Below are 20559 nucleotides of genomic sequence, written 5' to 3' on the forward strand. Positions count from 1 at the left end.
TATCTAGCAATTCCCTTGATGCTTAGCATAGAGTATGGCACAGGATAGCCACGCAGTGAGTCTGAGTAAATTAATAAGTATCTTATTTACTCCAATTTAACTATTTTTGAGCTAGCTTCTTAGACTCTTGAAGTTGTGATATTTGTAAGAAATGGAAAATTTTTAAAAATTGAAAGTATAGGCCACAATAGTGTGGTGAAACTTTTTCTGGCAGTCTTATTCACTGTTATCAGTGACATACATTAATCTAACTAAGCTTTAAGAAAGCACAGGAAAGCCGCTTAAATTTTTATGGGCAGTAAAGTAATTTAGAAATGCCCATAGCTTTAATGCACTCATACAGATGTTAGGATGATATATTTTAAATTTGTAGGAAAAGAATCTTAAAGTGAAAGATTGGGGAGAAAATTATATGCACTGAAGTCTGTTATCTCATTGCTACAATTACGGATGAAATCAGTTTCTATTGAGAAAGATGTTTTTAATTCATAATTGAGAATTTATCAGATTCATTTACACGTTTATATATAATCTTTTTATTAGGAGCAAGCATACTTGCATTTTGGTAGCAAGTTATCTTTCCTTTTAATCATGTAATTTCTGTTATTACTATTGCTGATATGTCTGGTGAGGTTTGCCTTATGATCCTTTAGCTTTAGTGTATTGGAATAGCAGGACTTAGGAGACAAAGTGATAATTAAAAATGATGAGCAAAAGTTGAAAATAATTATCTGTTCATTGATGTCTTGGTTTGTTCTTTAATACTAACTTTTATATCCATAATGAATTAAATGCTTAATGTCTAGAGGTGTGGTAGTCTGAAGATCTCTAAAACCTTTTGTTTAGTTACTTTGTTTAAATGTCTTATTTTTAGTTTTATTGCAGCAACAGTAAGTAATTTTTAAATGTTTAAAAGAATAATTTGGGGCATTAATGCTGATCTTTAGAAAATGTAAAATATTTTTCTTATCTTTTTTAAACAGTGTTTCGGGTAGAGCTTTCCTGTACTGGCAAGGTAGATTCTGAAGTTATGATACTAATGCAGCTCAACTTAACAGTAAATTCTTCAAAAAATTTTACCGTCTTAAATTTTAAACGAAGGAAAATGTGCTACAAAAGTAAGGAATTTATTTACCAAAATGTGTTTTACATGTATGTGAGAAGGTGAAAAATAGATTTTGTTTTTTCACAGATTTAATTATGACCAACTCTTGATTATAGTTGCAAGTGAGAAAAGAACACTGATAGATGAAGTTTTGAGATAACCCCAGGTAGTCGGTAGCCAGGAATCTCACTCAGGTCTCACTGAGTCCATGCTTTCTCAAATTTTTGTCAGAATTGCTAAGATCTTTTTCATTAGGAATAGTGCTAAAATGGTTGAAGAGGTAAAGAAATAAGAAAAATATGTTGGGACTTCTGAGTAACTGTACATTAACTGTGTTTCCCTTACCAAGTTACTTTTATGCAGAAGCATTGCTCCGGGGTCAGATAGACCTGGGTTGGAATGACAGCTCTGCTCTTTTCAGGGTATTGGTACAAGTTACTTAACCTCTCTGAGGCTCAGTTTTTTCATCTGTAAAATGGGCATAATACCTGTTTCAGAGGTTTGTTGTTTTTTACAATTAATTAAATCTAGCCTAAAACTTAAATACTGTAAGTGGGTACTTAACAAATGTTAGTCATTTTTGGTTTTGAATTATGTGTTACTGAAGAAATAAGAGTGGATATGAAATAGTTCCAGCATGCTAGGTCATAGATGAAAGAATTTTAGAGTTCTCTTTACAAGTTTAGGCCAACCCAATCACTGTAAGTTTTATAAAGGTAAAGTGACCCAAATTTACAGGGTCACATAGGTAGAGTTGGTTAGTATCTAAGATAGGGGGAAAAATCCTTAAAAAAACCAACCAAAGCCTGAGTGCTTACTGTTTTCTAAGGGCTTTACAGGTTTCACACCTGTTTAATCCTTACAGCAACCCTAGGCAGTGGGTTCTCTCATTGTTTTCATTTCAGAAAAGGAAGCTGAGCTTCAGAGAATCTTAACTTGCCAAGATCAGATAGCTAAGTGATGCAGCTGGGATGCAGATCTGTTCTCTTAGCCTTTTTGTTAAGCTGTCTTTTAATACTTTTCCCAATTGAATTCAGTGCTGAGTGTTATAAAAACACCTAACAACAAGTGAGTTATAATGGCTAATGTCCAGGTACATGCCAATAAAAAAGCTGCACTACATTTGAATAGACATTTTAAGAAAGAGAAGTTAGCATCTTTTAGCTTTAGTGTTCTGATACAACTTACAGTTCTACTATATTCATTTATGTAACAACTTCCATGTAATTTTAAAGACAAAGGAGATTTCAGAGACTCTTTCTAGTCCAGTGTAGTCAGTATGTGTTTGATATAAGGAGATTGGACCCTACGGCCACCTAGGCTATCACAGCTAGCCAATGAAGAGTGTAAAACATTCAGTTCCTGATCCACAGAGAAATGTGCAGTGACTGTACCCTGGTGCTTCATCTGTTAGTCTTAAAGGCAGAATGATAACCAGACATGCTGTGGCCTCTGGATCCCACTGCTGCTAATATCTGCTAAGGTTAATGATAAACTGATATTCAAGGTGATTACATACCTTCTCCATTTTCTTTAATATATGTGTGAAAATTAACATTACAATTCTGTGTTATAGTAATTTTCTATTCTGTTTTAGACTTAAGATTGAATATGGCCCTCTATATTTGTTGGTCATAGTTTTGGCTGCCCTGGTCATCCAGTTCAGGCTCATGACTCTTACTTTATTATGTGACCCTAATGTACTGACTTACTGGTTTGCCAAATTACTATATTTCCAAAACTCTCTGCAACAGAAAATGCATCTGTACTATATGGAATGTTAGAAGGTCAAGAAAAGTTTCCTTTATCATAATGAGGATGAGAATTATGGGTTAAACAGTTTTGTGACCTCATAACTCCTTTTATGGAGTCACATTCTACGAATGTGCACTGTGCACCTCCAAAGAGACTATAGTATGTGGCTTTTCCCAAACTTCTTGACCACAGGAACCCTTTTTCATTGAGCATCTAGAAGTAACACCCTTTGGCTAACACTGGTATGGACAATTGATTGATGGCTGTAGTGATGATTGTCAGAATAGTAACATAGCTTTCATTATCTTGCAACAAATACCTGGTGCTAAGTTCCAGTAATGTTCTGATAATTATAGTAATTAAGGATTTTCATGGAAAAGATAATTTCTAAAGCATTGTTTATCTCCTTTTAAATTTAGAACTTGAAGAAGTAAAAACTTCAGCCTTGGACAAAAACACTAGCAGAACTATTTGTAAGTGTTACTGTTTTATCTTTCTCCATTATTAGAAATTAAAAATGGTTGATTGAATGTAAACATGATTGCATGAAGCTTAGAGGCCTCATGGTTTCTAGTTTGTCAAATGATAATGACACCATGCTATTTATTTTGCTGGTGCTTTGTAGACAGGTGGATAGGTCATGAAACTTGGAATATTGAATATTTTGAGAACTAAAATTTATACATATTTTTTACAAGTAAGCTAAAGTTTTACAAGCAAGAATATCATATATTGAGCAGTCGTAATTCAAGTATGTACATGAAATACGTGTAAGATCTTTATTAGCAGAGGGTTATGGACCTAATCTTTAGCTAATTTCATCCAGGTGAAGATGCAAGCTTACAGATATGTTATTTAAACTTACAGAGCAGATATGCAAAGTAGATGATTATTTTTGGTATTGGTTATGTTTAGATATTATTACAAACTGCTTTTTTATTTTCTGACATGGAGACATTGTCAAGTGTTACTCTTACTGTGTTGGTGTTAATAGCACTATCTTAAAAGGATGCTAGACTCTCTTGATGAAAGTAGGCTTTAAAAATTGTTTTTTCGAAAATTTCAAGTATATAAAAGTTCAGAGTGCACTTTGATGAACTCCTGTTTGCCCATCCCCTAACCTCAGTGATGATCAACACTTTGCCATTCTTCCATTGATTCCCTCCTTTTGTGGTTGGTTAGGGGTGGGGTAGAGTATTTTCAGGCACATCCCAGGCATCATACTACTTTACCCATAAATATTTCAGAGTGGATCTCTTTTAAAAGGGCCTTAAAGAAAATCCCACAGTTACCTAATACCTATTCATTTAGATTATTACATGTAAGAAAATTAACAGTTGCTTAATATTTCCAATAGATAGTCCATGTTCAAGTTAACTTGATTGTCTTAAAAATGTCCCCCTGCCAGCCCCCTGCCAAATCAAGAGCCAGATGAAGTCTATACAACTGGGTGATGTGTGTTTTGTAATAATCAGAAACCACCAATCCTTTTATTAATATTATTTATTAAAAAATTATATCATTTCTCATAGAATTTCCCACATTCTGCATGTTCCTGAAATCATTGAACATATTTTTTTCTCTCCTATAAACTGGCAGGTAGATTTTGTACTTGATTAGATTCAGGACCAACTCTTTTGCTAAGAATAGTCCAAAGGTGGTACTCTGCTGACTATTTTGTCTTTTCATCACCTTAGGAGGCACAGAGCATCTGCATGTCTCAAAGTGGAAAATTTTTTTGCCAGTAAAATAATGTGACATGTTATCTACTTGCTAGAATATTTCTGAAAAGAAAGAAGAAACATTAAAAAAAAGTCACTATTGCCAAAGTTTACTTTTAAAATTCTGGTGACATTGCCCATTTCTTTTATGCTAGTGGGATATTATTTCTCACAAAAAGCAGTATTGCATATTCTTGGTCTCTGTCTGTCTCTTCCTTGCTCCCTCTCATCTTCTCACCCTTTCTATTTATTCATCCATCCAACACTTTATGGAGAGTCTCTGGTGTGTTAGGTGGTATGTCTGAGGCAGAGGACTAAACTGTAAGCCAATGGACCCCATCCTCAAGGGTTTAAATGTAGTAGGAAAAATACACAAGACAATGGGCAGTGATAACATAGTATGGCAAGCTACGATAAGGCAAGTACAGGGGGATTTGGGAACCAAGGATAGCTTCCTGAGGACAGTGACATCTCTTTTGACAGCTGAAGGGGGATCAGATGGTGGCAAATGAAGGGTGAATGAGGGACTGGGAATAGTGCATAGAAAAGCCTGGAATATGGAGGTAGTTGAGCAGGGTACATACTAGGGTGATCTCCCTAGTAGAGCAGTATTCTCTGCTCTGGAAAGTGTTTGGACAGTGCTGCCAGCACATGCTTTCAGAACTTTTTTCTGCCCCTCCCAAGATTGAATAGCTTTCCCATGGCTTAAGGTAGTTCTTGATAAAAGTCATGCCTTCATTCAGGCTACAGCCAAGTCTAACTGCCCTAGAAATCATCTGGTCTCTTTGCATTAATCTATTCTGATTTATTGTTTGTTGATGGAAAGTTTAAAATTTAGGAAACAGTTTTATTTGTCTTATTTCCATGTATTTTTGAAAGGTGTAACTTTTTATCTTTTATCCTGACCTATTCCCAGAACTCCAAACTTGTATGTCTGTCAATTTAACATCTATGCATGAAGATATGAGGTACCTAGTTAGTAGACTAGGTACTCCAAATTTAACCTGAACAAAACAAAACTTGATTTTCACATTCCTCAGCCTGCTTATTTTTATATTTGTAAGGATATCCTTATCCAAGTACTCGCTTAAGCCAAAACATCTCATTCTTTCTCTTTCTACTTTGGTACAATCCGTTAGTAAGGTCTGTTGACTATGTTCCCAAATCCATTTACTAATCATCTTCACTGTGACACTCTTGCCCAAGCCAGTGCTCTCTCCTTGAATTACTCTGCTAACCTTCTAATTGTTCCCTGCTTCTGTTCTTGCTCCCCTACACGGCATTCTTCACAAATCATGCAGTCATTTTTTGTTAAGTGACTGTGTGAAATTGCTTTGCTTGAAACTTTGCAATGATCCCCCATCTCATTTAGGATAAACCACAAACGCCTCAAGTTTTGTTCAGTGGAGTTAGGATGTGAGTACTCATGATCAAATCTTGCATAAATTTCTAGTCACACCAATTCTGCTTCTGTTTGCATCTTCTACTCTGCTCATGTCATCTGTATCTTTGTTTCTGTGTGTTTCTTCTCAGTTTGCTTCTCTCTCTCTCTCTCTCTCTTTCTGTGTATGTGTGTGTGTTGGGGGGCTTGTGTCTATGTCATTGGGTTATTTTCCCTGTGCTGAAGGCTTTCCTTTTGTCTCTCTTACTTTAAATATTTACTTATTATTTTTGAGACAGAGTCTTGCTTTGTTGCCCAGGCTGGAGTGCAATGGTGCAGTCTTGGCTCACTGTGACCTCTGCCACCCAGGTGCAAGCAATTCTTGTGCCTCAGCCTCCCTACTAGCTGGGTCTACACATGCGCGCCACCATGCCCAGCTAATTTTCATATTTTTAGTAGAGATAGGGTTTCACCATATTGGCCAGGCTGGTCTCAAACTCCTGACCTCAAGTGATCTGCCTGCCTTGGCTTCCCAAAGTGCTGGGATTACAGGCGTGAGCCACCATGCCTGGCCCCAAATATTTTTTTAAAACTACAGCAAAAACATCAAAAAAATGATGTGAACTTAAACCAATGTGCTACTGGTAACTGATCTTACCAAAGAATGGGCAAGGAACAGGATACTTATTTGTGTATATTGGGTCACTAAGCAGTCATAAATGTTTAAAAAGCTAAATGTGCTTTTTGTTTTTATTTCAGATGATCCTGTACATGCAGCTCCAACCACTTCTACGCGTGTGTTTTATATTAGTGTAGGGGTTTGTTGTGCAGTAATATTTCTTGTAGCAATAATATTAGCTGTTTTGCACCTTCATAGTATGAAAAGGATTGAACTGGATGACAGGTATTGTACATATTTTGAGAAAGAAAAAAAAATGAAAGCTGTTATTTGTATATGTGTGGGAGTCCATACACACAGATGTGCAATGGTGCAGCAGAGGGAGGGGGGATGACCAAGCCCCAGCCAAAGGAAAAATAAGATCACATCATCACTGTCTCTGTGTTTCTCTGATTTTATTTTTCTTTTTTAAAAATTTATGAAGTCAGAAATTAGTTTTTTAGTTGTTGGGGAAGAAGTGGAGAACAAATATGTTTTTTCTATCCCCTTTGACATGACTCTACTTCAGACCATTGCCTTTTCAAAATGGCCCTGTTTCTTCTTTCTGGTTCTTCCCTTCATCATTCTCCCTCCCTCTCTCCCTCCCTCCATCCAGTAAACATTTATTGAGCACCTGCTCTGATCTAAACCATTGATTCTCAACCTGGTTACACATTAGAGTCAAGGAGAAGCTTTTAAATAAAACATACTAGTGGCTGGGCACGGTGGCTCACGCCTGTAATCCCAGCACTTTGGGAGGCCAAGGCGGGTGGATCACGAGGTCAAGGGATCAAGACCATCCTGGTCAACATGGTGAAACTCCATCTCTACTAAAAATACCAAAAATTAGCTGAGCATAGTGGCGCGTGCCTGCTACTCAGGAGGCTGAGGCAGGAGAATTGCCTGAACCCAGGAGGTGGAGGCTGCGGTGAGCTGAGATCGCGCCATTGCACTCCAGCCTGGGTAACAAGAGCGAAACTCTGTCTCAAAAAAAAAATAAATGAATAAAATACTAGTATTTGGGTCCACCTTCCAGAGATTTTGATGCAAGTGGTTTTTGGTAGTATTTGGGCATCACTATTTTTCATAAAGCTTCCTGGATGATTCTAATGTATAGCCAGTTTGAGATATATTGGGTTAGATACTATGTTAAGTGCTGGGAATAGAAAGAAATAATGATATACTTCATAGTTTCAAGATTTTAATCTTTTACATTAACCCATAATTATAAAAGTATGCAATTTGATGACTGTGTTATGTATAGTAAAGTGTGGGAATACACAAAGGTGCTTGTCCAACCTTGGTGAGTCAGATGACCAGGAGGACATTATAGTCAAGTTGGGATGAGAGGTACAGATGGAATGATAGGTTTATTTTCATAACACACACTTCTTCTCTCCTCAGTGACTCCCAGTTGCTGACTGAAGACATCCCCCAGCTTTGTAACTTCTTTGAAAGCCCTCCTTTATGTGGAGATGTGTCATCCATACTCTTTGAATCTTTTCTCCTCTTGTTACTGTATCTTTACTTGTGCTGCAGTCAGATGACTGCCCGTTCCTCACTTTTGCTCCGTACTTTGCCCTTCAGGATTTTTGTTCCATGTTCTTCCCACATGCCTCCATGCATTTTCCACTTGTCCAAACTTTGCCCATTCTTCACATTCCAGCTCCATTGCTGTCTCTTTCATGAAGTCTTTTCTGTGCCTCCCAAATACCCATTTCTCTTTGTCTCTCTCTCTCTCTCTCTCGTAGCAGTTATTGTGCTTTTTCTTCTATAATTTTTTGTGTAGTTTTCTTACCTTTAGAATGGAAAAAGCTTACATTCTTAAGGTAAGAAAATGACAGGGAGCAGTGTGTCTTACTCATTGTTGAGTCACCAGTCTTAACTGGTCTTAACATATAGCTGGTAAGCATATTTGTGCATAAGAATACGAAGGGGAAGGGAACTAGTTGGATTTAGTACCTTCCCCTAAGTACTCTTTGTCCCCACTGTTTTATTTTCCTTTTCTGTGTGGAGAAAGAAGTTAAAAGGGATATGAATGAGAAAGGAAGTACATATATGATGTATATGATGTGTTTCAGAATATGTTTTGTGTACACGGTGGTGTTGAAGTTAGGTTTAGATTTTACAGAGGAAGAAACGGCATTTGGAAGCACTTGAAGGAACATTTTGATAGGACTTTGAGAGAGGATACAGGTAGAGAGGTGACTGAAGAGCATGTCATTTGGACATCAGTCTTGATAACCCAGAGAACTGCGTTTTCCTTGAATGCTTGTGTGTGTGCTAGGGCTCTGAGTCCACATAGGCCAGAATTGTGCGAGAACTTTCAGATTCCATGGGGCATCTACCTCTGCCTGCTGAAATAATTAGTTATCATCCATGAATTGGTTTTCCAGTTCTCTGTAGTATTCAGGCAAAGGTTTCCAGACATTACCTGAGTAAAACTAGCTTCTATTATCACTTGTTTTCAAGAGCGTAGCCGAGTGGTCAAGAGCATGGACTCTAGAGCCAATCCATCTCTGTTTGAAGCCTGGCTGTTCTGTTTACTAGTTTTATGAGCTACATGGAGTAAGTTATGTAGCCTGTGTGTGTCTCAGTTCTTCTCTGTAAAGCAGAAATACACACCTCGTAGGTATGTTGTGAGGTTTTAATGAAATAATACTTTAAGCTCTGAAAACACAGCCCTACATATAGTAAGTGCCACTTTTATGAAGTTTTTAATGATGTTGCAGTATGCTAGTAATGAGGGATAAAGTTCTTCAGCTCTTTCCTGTCCTATTAACATTTATTACCTGCCAGGCAAGCTAACAGTGACGACCAGAAAGCCCCCATCCAGTTATCCAACAGCAATTAAGAGACATCTGCTGCTTCTCTCTCTGCATAGGGGCCACTGGGATTACCATTTATTGTTTTCTGTTTACCAGTACTGTACCAGGTACTTTACATGTATTATCTTCACACTCACAGCCACCTAGAAATAGGCTTGAGGAGATTAAATAGCTTTTTCAGGATTGCTCTTCTAGGAGCAGGGCAGAGCAGGAGGGACTCAGTATTGTAGTAGCTGTGTGTTAATAATTCACTATCATTGTATAAAGTACTTGCTGTGTGCCAGGCACTGCTCCTGTGCTTTACATTCATTAACTCCTTTAATCCTTAGGCGAGGATTTAACTCCTTTAATCCTCAGGTGAGGTTTGATGGAGGCCATGGCTCCGTGGAATTCCTTAGAAAGGGATGATAGTGTTCTTCCATTCCAGGCACTCAGGAGCCACTGCTTGTTATAAACAGATCTCCTTAGAGGCCGAGAATTAACACTGCCTGAGATGTGCTCATACCAGGGCAGTTGGAGCTTGTGTGTGGCTTTCCCTCTGCTAACACTGCAGATTGATCTTTCGGTCTCTGTGTTATGCCAGGTGAGTCTGTCCTGGATAGGCAGAGCTTCTCTTTACATTCACCCTGAATTCCTGCAGAGGGTTGGTCTGCAGTGTGTCTGTACTGTAGTCTTTCCCTGTTAGTTTGTGACTATGGGAAAGTTTATTCCTCTTTTGTGGGATGCTTGAACTTGTTATTTTGCAGCATCTTCACGTTTCACTTCGTTTCCATTAACCCCACCACCCTTGCCATTACTGGTGACAAAGTTGCCCTTTATTTATCTTTGATTCTATATCTATTGCCTAACAGTGTCTGACACACAGTAAGATACTCAGTCACTATTTGTTGAATGAAGAATGAATACAGGGAGGCAAAAAACCATTTTGTTATACACTAATCATTCTTTGCTTTTTTCAATGTATATCAACAGTTTGTGTCAAAAACGACCATTGTCTGGTTTATGTTTTCTGTTCCAGGGAAGTGTGGTTTTCTCTGTTCATTGATTGACTCAGCTCATTAATTGAGCTCTCACTGGGGCTCACTTTGGCCCACTTGGGGCTTACTGTGCCAGGCACTGGTTTAAGTGCTGGGGAAAGAGAGGTGAATAAACAGGCACTTGTCCTTGCCTTTGTTGAGTTTATAGTCTGGGTAGGTGGGACAGACATTAAACAAAAATCCCGCTGGAATGTAGGGGTCATAATCTTTGTCTATTGCATTCAATGCTCTGTCTCTAGCACCCAGCACAGTACCTGACCTGTAGTAGATACTTAATAAATATTTGTAGAGTGAATAGATGAAGTGGAGTTACAGAGAAAAATAGAAACAAATTCTGGCTTCATTCTTAAACAGGGTAATATCTCCATACATAATTTTACTTGCTTTTGAAAATCAAATGAAATAATTTATTTAGACTGGTTATAAACTGTTAAGTGCTAGTAAATGTACATTTTAATCTCATTTTCTACCTCTTGTGATATAGCTGTGTAGGTGTTGACTTCAGTGGATGCCAGGGGTAGGTCTTGCTTCTTCCTTAACAGTAAGTCTTAGATTCCAGAAAAAAATTTTGTTCTGACCACTTAGCATAGTGCTTTGCTTATTTTAGGGACCCATTTAATATCTGTTGAGGGAATGAAAAATGGACATAGGTGTCCCTGTTAACACCTTTGTGTGCTTACAGGCCTTTCACAAATTCTGAGGTAGCACAAGAGTGCCACCTACTGTTCAATTAATGGAGAGAAATGGGTCTGTGCACTCACTCAGTGATGTTGGTTGCAGATAATATTTAAGTAGTGCTTTCACATATCTCATGTAATTTCAGCCTCACAAAAATCCTGTGAGGTAGATTATCTCAATCCCATTTATTTCCTATATTTCGTTCCCTTTTGAGAATGGTAATGCTTCTCTTCCTTCCCCATTATTGAATTCTGAACTTCTAACAACTTTGCTATCTGGTCTGATCCTTGAGTGGTACTCAGCTGTAAAACAGAGCCATGTTCTTTTTGTTCTAAGGACTGGGGATGCTTAATATTCACATAATTAATATAAGTATAGTAGTATACTATAAATTAGTAATAATAATTTAAGGCACTATCCTAAATGCTGTTTTTATTTATTTTTCATGTAATTGTTGTAGCAATCTTATCAGAGGATAGTATTATGCACATTCTGTCCACAGGGAGTTTGAGGTTCCAGAGGATTAAATAGTTTGTCCTAGGCCATACAGCTAGTAATCGATGGTACTGGCAGTTCTGACTTCAAGGTTTATGCTCTTCATCTTTTTCTGTATTGACCTATACCCACTGCATTATAAACTCCTATAGATCAATTCTGGAATCACATTGAGCCTCTGAAGCTCTTCCAGCACTCTGACCAGATGATAGCCTAATGAATCTTTACTATTTTCTCTTTGAGTTGCAAAGTATCTTCACAGAGTTGCTGGGGAAACAGGGCTAACTGCAGCATCACAAGAAGTAGTATTAGGTTGGTGTAGTAATTGCAGTTTTAATTGCATTAAAAGCAATGGCAAAAAACACACTTTGCAGTTACTTTTGCACCAGTCTAATAGATACTCTACAATGATGGACATCTTCAGGGAAGGCATGCTGGGGGCCATTTCATTAGGCAAACATGTATCTTGAGATCCATGGTTGTGCTGAGCAGAATGGCTTGCATATTGTAGGTGCACTCCAAATGTTTATTGCAGGACATTCCTATCTTAATTTTTGCTGTGACTTTCTACAAGTGTTTTGGTTATAAAAGCAGATAATAGTATGTTGTATTGTTAGCCATAGAAGGGTTACATAAGGACTTACAGTCCTCATTGCCTGGATGTTATATATTTATATTTTTCAGATGTGTGTATGGGCTTTTGAAATTAATAAAATACACATTCATATGTAAATGTTATAGATTACATAGCAGCCCTTTGTCATTGTGTGTGTGTGTGTGTGTGTGTGTGTTGTTTCAGAGACAGGGTTTCACTGTGTTGCCCAGGTTGACCTTAAACTCCTGGGCTCAAGTGATCTACCCATCTCGGCTTTCCAAACAGCTGTAGTTATTAGCTGCAGTTAAAAGCTGCAGTTAGGTGCAGGCTTGACATTGCACCTAGCTTTATTATGTATTTAAAAAAATTACTGGTTTTTGAAAATACAGAACTATTATGTGGGGAGTGGTCAGTTAAAAGATTTTGCATCTTAAGGAAAGTTGGAGACTGATTAGGCAGTGTTGTTCATGTAGCTAAGAGAGGCAATGAAGGACTCATCCTGCCATCTGGTTTCACTCTTCATGCTAAATTTCTATGTTTCACATTTCCACTGCTGCAAAATTATAAGAACTAAGACAGTGAGACTCAAATGTGCCCAAGAGACAAGATTTCTCCCCATTGAAAAGACAAACTACATGTTTGAGCAGCATTAATTTATAATAATCTTGAACACAGGTTTACAATTATTTGAACCTATCATCTTCTGAGTCTCCTGTATTATTTTAAAAATATGGTGTAATGTTTCAAGTACTAGAGATTTCCCAGAAGTTGCATAAAAAGGAGGGAATGGGTAAGCAGAAGAAGCAAATGTATCGTGATTAAACAAACTTGAACCAAATTTGATATTCCTGATACTCCTTTTTTTTGAGACAGACGTCTCACTCTGCCCAGGCTAGAGTGCAGTGGTGTGATCTTGACTCACTGCAACCTCTGCTTCCCAGATTCAAGCGATTCTGCTACCACCGCCTCCCGAGTAACTGGGACTACAGGCATGAGCCATCATGCCTGGCTAATTTTGTATTTTTAGTAGAGATGGGGTTTCGCCACGTAGGCCAGACTGCTGTCAAATTCCTGACCTCTGGTGATCTGCCCACCTTGGCCTCCCAAGTGCTGGGAATACAGGTGTGAGCCACCACACACAGCCAATACTCCTTTTCTAAGTTTTGAGCATGTTGGCACATTTGATTTGGTTGGCTCCTCCCTTATCTGTAGGCCATTTGATACTGGGCCATCATTGAAAGAGGCCTGTCTTTCTTGTTCTTTTCTAAAAAGCAGTCTAATTGAATGGCATGGGCTCTTTTTTTGAGAAATGATCCATATGTTCCCTAGCATATCTTTGTGTGAGGTTTAGGACAATTATCTGATGTATCTGAGCACTAGTACCTGCATTTCTGAATAATTTTGATAAGATGAACTTGCTTAGTGATTTTGGAGATAGAAATGAAAAAAAAATAGAGCTCTATGAGTTAGATTAAAATTTCAGTGTGGAATATCATGAATTATTATGATCTCCATCAGGATTTTAGGCTGGTTATAATGGCCATGTGCATTTTGTATGTATGGAAAGAGGAAATTTCTAATTGAAACTGACTTGTCAAATATTTCTCTCAAAAATTGCTTGCAGCATTAGTGCCAGCAGTAGTTCCCAAGGGCTGTCTCAGCCATCCACCCAGACGACTCAGTATCTGAGAGCTGACACACCCAACAATGCAACTCCTATCACCAGTAAGAGTTAATTTAATTCTAAAGCCAGTTTACTAAAGTTGTCTATGCTGTTTGCCAGTAGTACTGGAATGGTTAGTGTACTTGTGGGACATGTTGTGTAAATAGTATCTAGAGTATGCAAAATGAGGTATGCTCTTCAACTTCTGCTTCTAGAACATTGAATGAAACATTCTAAAATTGAGGTATTGAAAATGAAATTTAAGTTTAATTGCTAGAATTGGTGTTGCTTTGGGGAGATTTCCCAGAAACTTTAGATTATAAGGAATTGTTTGATGGTCTTACAGGCCATGGTAAAGACTTTACATTGTTTTTCAGTCACAATAAGAAGTTAAGTACCACTGGAGAGTTTAGAATGTCGGATCTGATTTCCTTTTTTGGACTGGCATTATTTATTCTTTAGTAAAATAAGATTAAGAATATCTGTCCTATACCCAGTGCCCTGTTGTGGTTTTTCAGTACCTGTCATGAAAATAAAAATCCAGGATTTTTTGGAGAAATGGCTGATTCCAACTCTGGGTCAGGAAGTGAACAGTATAAACCTGGGACATGTTGCTAAGTCAGATCAAGGAAAGAGCTAAGACTTGAAGAGCTCCCACTAGCTAAAGTTGGGACCATTTGATCATCAAAATGAATAATGACTATAATGAATTAAAACTTAAAATGTGTAAAAATCCACAAATTTGTAATAATTCCTTATTTAACAAAATTGTTCATTCTGAGAGGTGACTAAGGCTCCAATGAATACATTACTCTACCAACTGGCTACATGTACTGTATTTCAGGGTAACCAGATGGTGCTGGTGGTTGAGCAGAAATGTTTCTTTACAGATGATTCTCAGCTAACAAATGTGGAAGGAATGATATAATTAGAAAAATCACATGTGCAACTCTTGATAAAATAGTTGATTCAGAAAAAGATCATCAGTGATTAAAAGGAAAATGGGAAACTTTGCCATTGAGGGATCAGGCTTTCACTACCTGAATCCATGGATGAACTCAGCATTATTAAAAGTAGGGGAACTAGGTATTTCGTACCCAAGGATGTGATGTACCATTCATGAAGTATTCTTGTGTTTCCCTACTGCACCACTACAGGTTAACCTGGATCTAATCAAGGTTCTAGACCTGACTTACAGTTTATAGGAAATACTACGGGAAGGAGTAGATGCCAGACATTTTCCAGGGTAGCTGACCCAGTTTCTTCAATAAGATAGTGGCAAGAAAAAAGGAGGGGAGAAGGCATTCTAGAGTAAATGAAATTTAAGGGGAATAATAGCAGCTACCATTCCCTCTAATGAAGAAAGAAATATATGCTTTTTAGTAAACATGATCAATGTGAAAGTAGTTTAAACTACTCAGAAGAGGCACATGTTTGCTTTTAATGTTTAGATAGCAATCTTTGCTCATTAGAATGGATTCTTAATTGTTATATGTGACCTCAAAGAGGTAGATAATTGTTATTATATATGCTAAAAAAAAAAAGAAATACATTTATTTGTCTTTTAAAAGTTGTAGTTGCCATCAATAAGAAATTTACTTGTTTGTAATTGTGGCCATTACCTTAAGGAGCTAGATAATTTACTTACCTATATGTGCTAAAAACAAACACTTGTTTTAAAGGTCAATAGAAATGTATTTGTTTATAAATAGAAAAAGAGGAAGAAAAAATATTTGAAGGCATAGTAGCCAAGAATTTTCTAAGATAACAGAACACAACAGACCACAGATCCAAGAAGCTAAGAGAACTCCAGGTAGAATTAAACATAAGCATTCATGTGTACTCACACACCTAGACATATCATAGTCAAATTGCTGTGGATCAGTGGTTTCAGGTGTTGTCAGCCTGCATCTATTGTAAAGTTGCCCAAAACCTTTCATGTGGTTCTCCTTGTAACCATTGATGATCATTGTGTAAGCCCACTGATTTTGGCGGGGGGGGGGGGGGGGGGGGGGGGGGGGGGGGGGTCCTTCCCAATATCTGCTAAAGCTAATAAATCATTAGAGATGCCATTCCAACTTCTACTTGCTAACACCAGATTTTCCTTTTATTCTAACATTTTTTTTCTTGAAGTGAAAACTAATTTTTGGCTATAAATTGTTTTTGCTGTCATTGTATTAAGAATGAATGGGAATTAAGGGAACTTAATAAATTTGAATCTCACAATGGTTTTACTAGGTTGTGGTAATACCAGAATAATTAAATTGATTATGTATTTTGTTTGAAAAAGAAAATCTTTTTCAAACAAAGGAACGTTTGTTTGAAACTTTTTGTTTGTTCAAACAAAACTTTTCAAATGAAGAGATGTTTGAAAAAAAAAACCAACTTTTCAAATGAAGAGATGTTTGAAAAAAAAAACCAACTTTTCAAATGAAGAGATGTTTGAAAAAATCTTTTTGAAAAGTTGGTTTTGTTATGAGACTATATTAGAAAATCTTTTGGGAGAAAAACTGTCCATAAGAGAAATTAAATGAAATTTCACTGGTCAAAGCTTGTTTCATTTGGCTAAAAGGCAATTGAAGTGGTGGTGGTCATGGTAATGCTATTTTTAGGATTTCTTGTTGCAGCTCAGAATTTTAACATTTTGGAGTAATATTGTGGTGGGTGAGAAGACATTTCTTTAACATTTAGTGTGGCCTTCAAATAACTCTCCTAGTTTATACATATGCCTGTTTCCTGTTAGGATTCTTGCACTCATTCCTGTGACTTGCGTCCTGGGGTTCTAACTGAACTAGTTGACCGCAGTACCATAATAAGGGTATTTATATTGCTTGGTTTGGCTTTGTTGGCTCCTCAGGTTATCCTACCTTGCGGATAGAGAAGAACGACTTGAGAAGTGTCACTCTTTTGGAGGCCAAAGCCAAGGTGAAGGATATAGCAATATCCAGGGAGAGGGTAACTCTAAAAGATGTACTCCAAGAAGGTATTTATTATCTCAAAGTCAGTTTTTTAAGTTTATTGTTACCACTATAAACACTTTTTTCAAAAATTAAAAAAATGTTATCTCATTTTGTGTGTAAGATAAGGGTAGGAAGCAGTGTGCGATTTTTCTTTTATAAAAATGATTTTTATTTTCTCATTCTTTAATTTGCCTTGTACAAATTTGGTGCAGTTCTTGATTTTCAAGTATATTAAGGCATGTATATTAGTGTTTGCTGTGTTTAAGGTATATTCTCTGTTTAGTTTTTATTTAAAATGATCACTATCTGGCAGTTCTCTTTGAAATATTCTATTTTGTTTCCTCTGTGTCAGATAGCGTGGGGATTGTAGCAGAAGGAACAGACATAGGCTCTGGTTTTGGTCCTAAGTTCTAATCCCACATTTTATTCTCTGTGTGACTTTGGAGAAATCACATAATGTTCTCAATCTCCAGTTTCCTTTTCTATAAATTTGGACTGTGTTGTCAGCTCTTAGACTAGTTATAAAGACTAGATGAAATTAGATACAGTAAATAAACTAATACATAATAGTGTTTTCCAGGTGTTACTACTCTTCCCTTTCCCTCTCACTGGCCCTTGCTTTCCTTTTTGAGTTTGAGGGTGTTGATAAGGGAGATGCTGAAAGAAGAGGACAGAAATTAATAATAAAATACTGCACTGAGCTCTTCATGTTTTTACCCCCACCATAATTGAATTTGGAATGCTTTGGATACCTGTGAATCCTCCTTTGGTGGTTGGGACACATTTACGTTAATCACAGCTAAGTCAGGGACTTAAACTGTCCCCAGTAGCAAATGGTAATTAATGGAAGCATATTTTCTGGTATGTTTTTCAATGCATGATTGCCACTTGTTATAGTTGTCTGTTTTCTAAGCATAACTGATTTGCAGATCTGTTTGCAATCTGAAGAGAGTAAGTAGACCAGGTAGCGTTTCCTAAAGAATAAAAAAAAGAGAGAGATCAATTAATAATGTTATATTTGCAGTTTCTTTTGGTCTCTGAGTGGGATAAATAGGCAGTCTGTTGTAATGGTATGATTTGAGAAGAAGGAATTCTGAACCAGGTAGGGTTTTTCTTTTTTGGTCTTCTCAGGCCCATAGTAGTTTATTTTAAAATTCTTTTGATTTCAGAAAAGAAAATATGGTGCCTGATTAACGTTTAATCAGGTCAGGTTCACTGGAAATCTGATAAATGCAAATAAAACAATAGTTACATGCTATTTTTTTTTTACATTAGATTGTGAAAAAGTAAAAAGATAATCTCTAGGTTGACGGATATGGGGGAAACACATGCACTTTTACATTGCTGATAGGAATATGAATTGCTGTAACATTGTGGTAAAGTAATATGTACATATATATTTTTGTATATGTTCCTTACATCCATTATTTTTAAGTGTATGTAAATCTATGTTTGGGAGTAATATTTTTAAATGGCACTAGGTACTGGGAAGAGGAGATGAGATTTTGCAGTGCCACAGTGCAAGAGAGTGTTCAGTCAAGCAAGGTGAACTTGGGTGGAGAGAGAAGGGAAAACCTTTGTGAGGAAGACAGGTCAGGGTTTGTAGCTCTATGTATTGACTCAAGTGTTTGAAGATATTCACTCAGCTTCAAGCAAAATGTCTTAAATAAAGATTATCCAAAGCCTTTTCTGCCTCGAGCGTAGAAGTTCCTCTGTCTCTAGGCCACAGTGAGACCTGATAGATGGGTACCAACAACTCCATCTCATACAATGAAAGGCATTAGAGCAAGCCTATTTGTATGCTTGCTATCTGCAGCAAAGTTAAACTATTTGAAGACTTATCTTTTAAATTGTGAAAGAAGGAAAGTAAACAATTTTCTAGTGAGAAAGAGTAAAATGAGATTCATTTTCAATGATCATCTTGTTTGGGAGCTTTTTATGGGCAATTACAAAATAACTAATAAAATCTGGAGGGATTTTAGGAACACATTTTACCAGTGAACTGAAGTCTACTTGGCTTGTCTGAGACCTTCTGAGGAATGAGTGGTAGAAGGATCAGAACCCAGGACTGTCTGGATCCAAACCTTGTACCCCTTGGCCTTCCATTGAAGCTGCTTTTTAAAGCTCTGCAGCAGAGAGGAAAGTTCATTTTTGTCTTTTTGTCGTTGCTCTGAGGCTAAGCCTAGAAACTCATAAATGCCGTTGTGGATCCATCATTACTGAGCTCCAGTGCTCCTGGCTACATTATAAGTTGATTTAGTATAATTCAGAAGATTTTTCATATACTTAGTTTAAGATACAGTGTTTCCAAAAGCAAGTTAAGATGTGTAATAGTTACAAAAAAAAAAAAAAAAGATTTGGGTCTTTTTACTGTAGGGTTAGAGTAACGTTGTTGATCACATATGCCCTTGTTGTTTTTGTTTTATATTGTACCAGAAAGTTTTGTACTGTAATTTTATGAAGGTTATCATATGATCTCATTAATTATTACTTTTCCTTTTAGGTACTTTTGGGCGTATTTTCCATGGGATTTTAATAGATGAAAAAGATCCAAATAAAGAAAAACAAGCATTTGTCAAAACAGTTAAAGGTGGGAGCTTTTTTCCATAGTATTTCCATGATGCTCTTCTGTCTTAGGTGGCTCGTGCCAGCAAAATTCTGTCTCAGTTTTCCAGTGTCTCAGTCCATGTTAATTTAGCTTTTAAAAAAAATTTAGCTTGTATGAGCCTAATTTTTTCGGATATTTGGATTCTTCTCACGAGGTATAGAAAAACAGAAGTCTGCTAAATTAAGACATGAGACATTTGTTAGATATTACTCATTTAATTGCATGTCAAACTGCATCCACTTGATTTCGTTGTTACTATATCTAATGTTGGTATACTTTTACACATATAGCCATAGTTGGAATTGCTGGCCTAAGGGTGTGTATGTTTAAAATTTTAATAAAGGTCAGGCGCAGTGGCTCACACCTGTAATCCCAGCACTTTCGGAGGCCAGGGTGGGCAGATCACCTGAGTTCAGGAATTCGAGATCAGCATGGTAAAACCCCATCTCTGCAAAAAATACAAAAATTAGCCAGGCGTGGTGCCTCGCGCCTGTAATCCCAGCTACTTGGAAGGAAGGCTGAGGCGCAAGAATTGCTTGAACCTGGGAGGCGGAGCTTGCAGTGAGCCAAGATCATGCCACTGCACTCCAGCCTTGGTGACAGTGACACTCTGTCTTAAAAAAAATTTAATAGATATTGTTAGATTGTCCTCTAAAAGAGAGCACTGATTTATATTGTCATGAGCAGAACACCTGTTTTCACATATTCTTTTGGGCCAGCATTTGAAATGTGACACCTACTTTTTAAATTATTGATCTATATAAGTTATTTAATTAAAGATTCTCTATCGAGATACTGTAGTGTTATTTATGCAGGCATATGGCTTATTTCCTATTACTGGTAGATTAGCAAGACTTTAAAAAAATTAGAATTTTAATTATTTACAACAGATATTTGTAAAAGCTTAAATAATTCTGAATTAAGGGCTGGGTGCAGTGGCTCACAATTGTAATCCTAAAGCTTTGGGAGGCTAAGACAGGAGGATTGCTTGAACCCAGAAGTTCAAGATCACCCTGGGCAATATAGAAAGACCTCTGTCTCTACAAAAAATTTTAAAAAATTAGCTAGGTGTGGT

The 20559-nt window shown here is 37.0% G+C and overlaps 1 protein-coding gene across 4 annotated transcripts in view; it reads left to right on the forward strand.

Annotated features, from left to right (window-relative positions):
- The window catches only part of RYK (receptor like tyrosine kinase), a 90809-nt gene that overhangs the window by 41695 nt on the left and 28555 nt on the right, over window positions 1-20559 (forward strand). For 2 of the 4 annotated variants that reach the window (XM_035278558.2, XM_035278560.2), the window contains exons 4-9: window positions 984-1118; window positions 3280-3333; window positions 6722-6866; window positions 13878-13978; window positions 16765-16899; window positions 19380-19466. In XM_035278558.2, coding sequence (XP_035134449.1) covers window positions 984-1118; window positions 3280-3333; window positions 6722-6866; window positions 13878-13978; window positions 16765-16899; window positions 19380-19466 — 657 coding nt within the window. The remainder of the gene's footprint in view (window positions 1-983; window positions 1119-3279; window positions 3334-6721; window positions 6867-13877; window positions 13979-16764; window positions 16900-19379; window positions 19467-20559) is intronic. The other 2 variants (XM_035278559.3, XM_078354190.1) reach the window with 1 other exon arrangement.

The sequence above is a fragment of the Callithrix jacchus genome, chromosome 17 (genome assembly GCF_049354715.1).
Source record: "Callithrix jacchus isolate 240 chromosome 17, calJac240_pri, whole genome shotgun sequence".
In the NCBI taxonomy this organism is placed as follows: domain Eukaryota; kingdom Metazoa; phylum Chordata; class Mammalia; order Primates; family Cebidae; genus Callithrix; species Callithrix jacchus.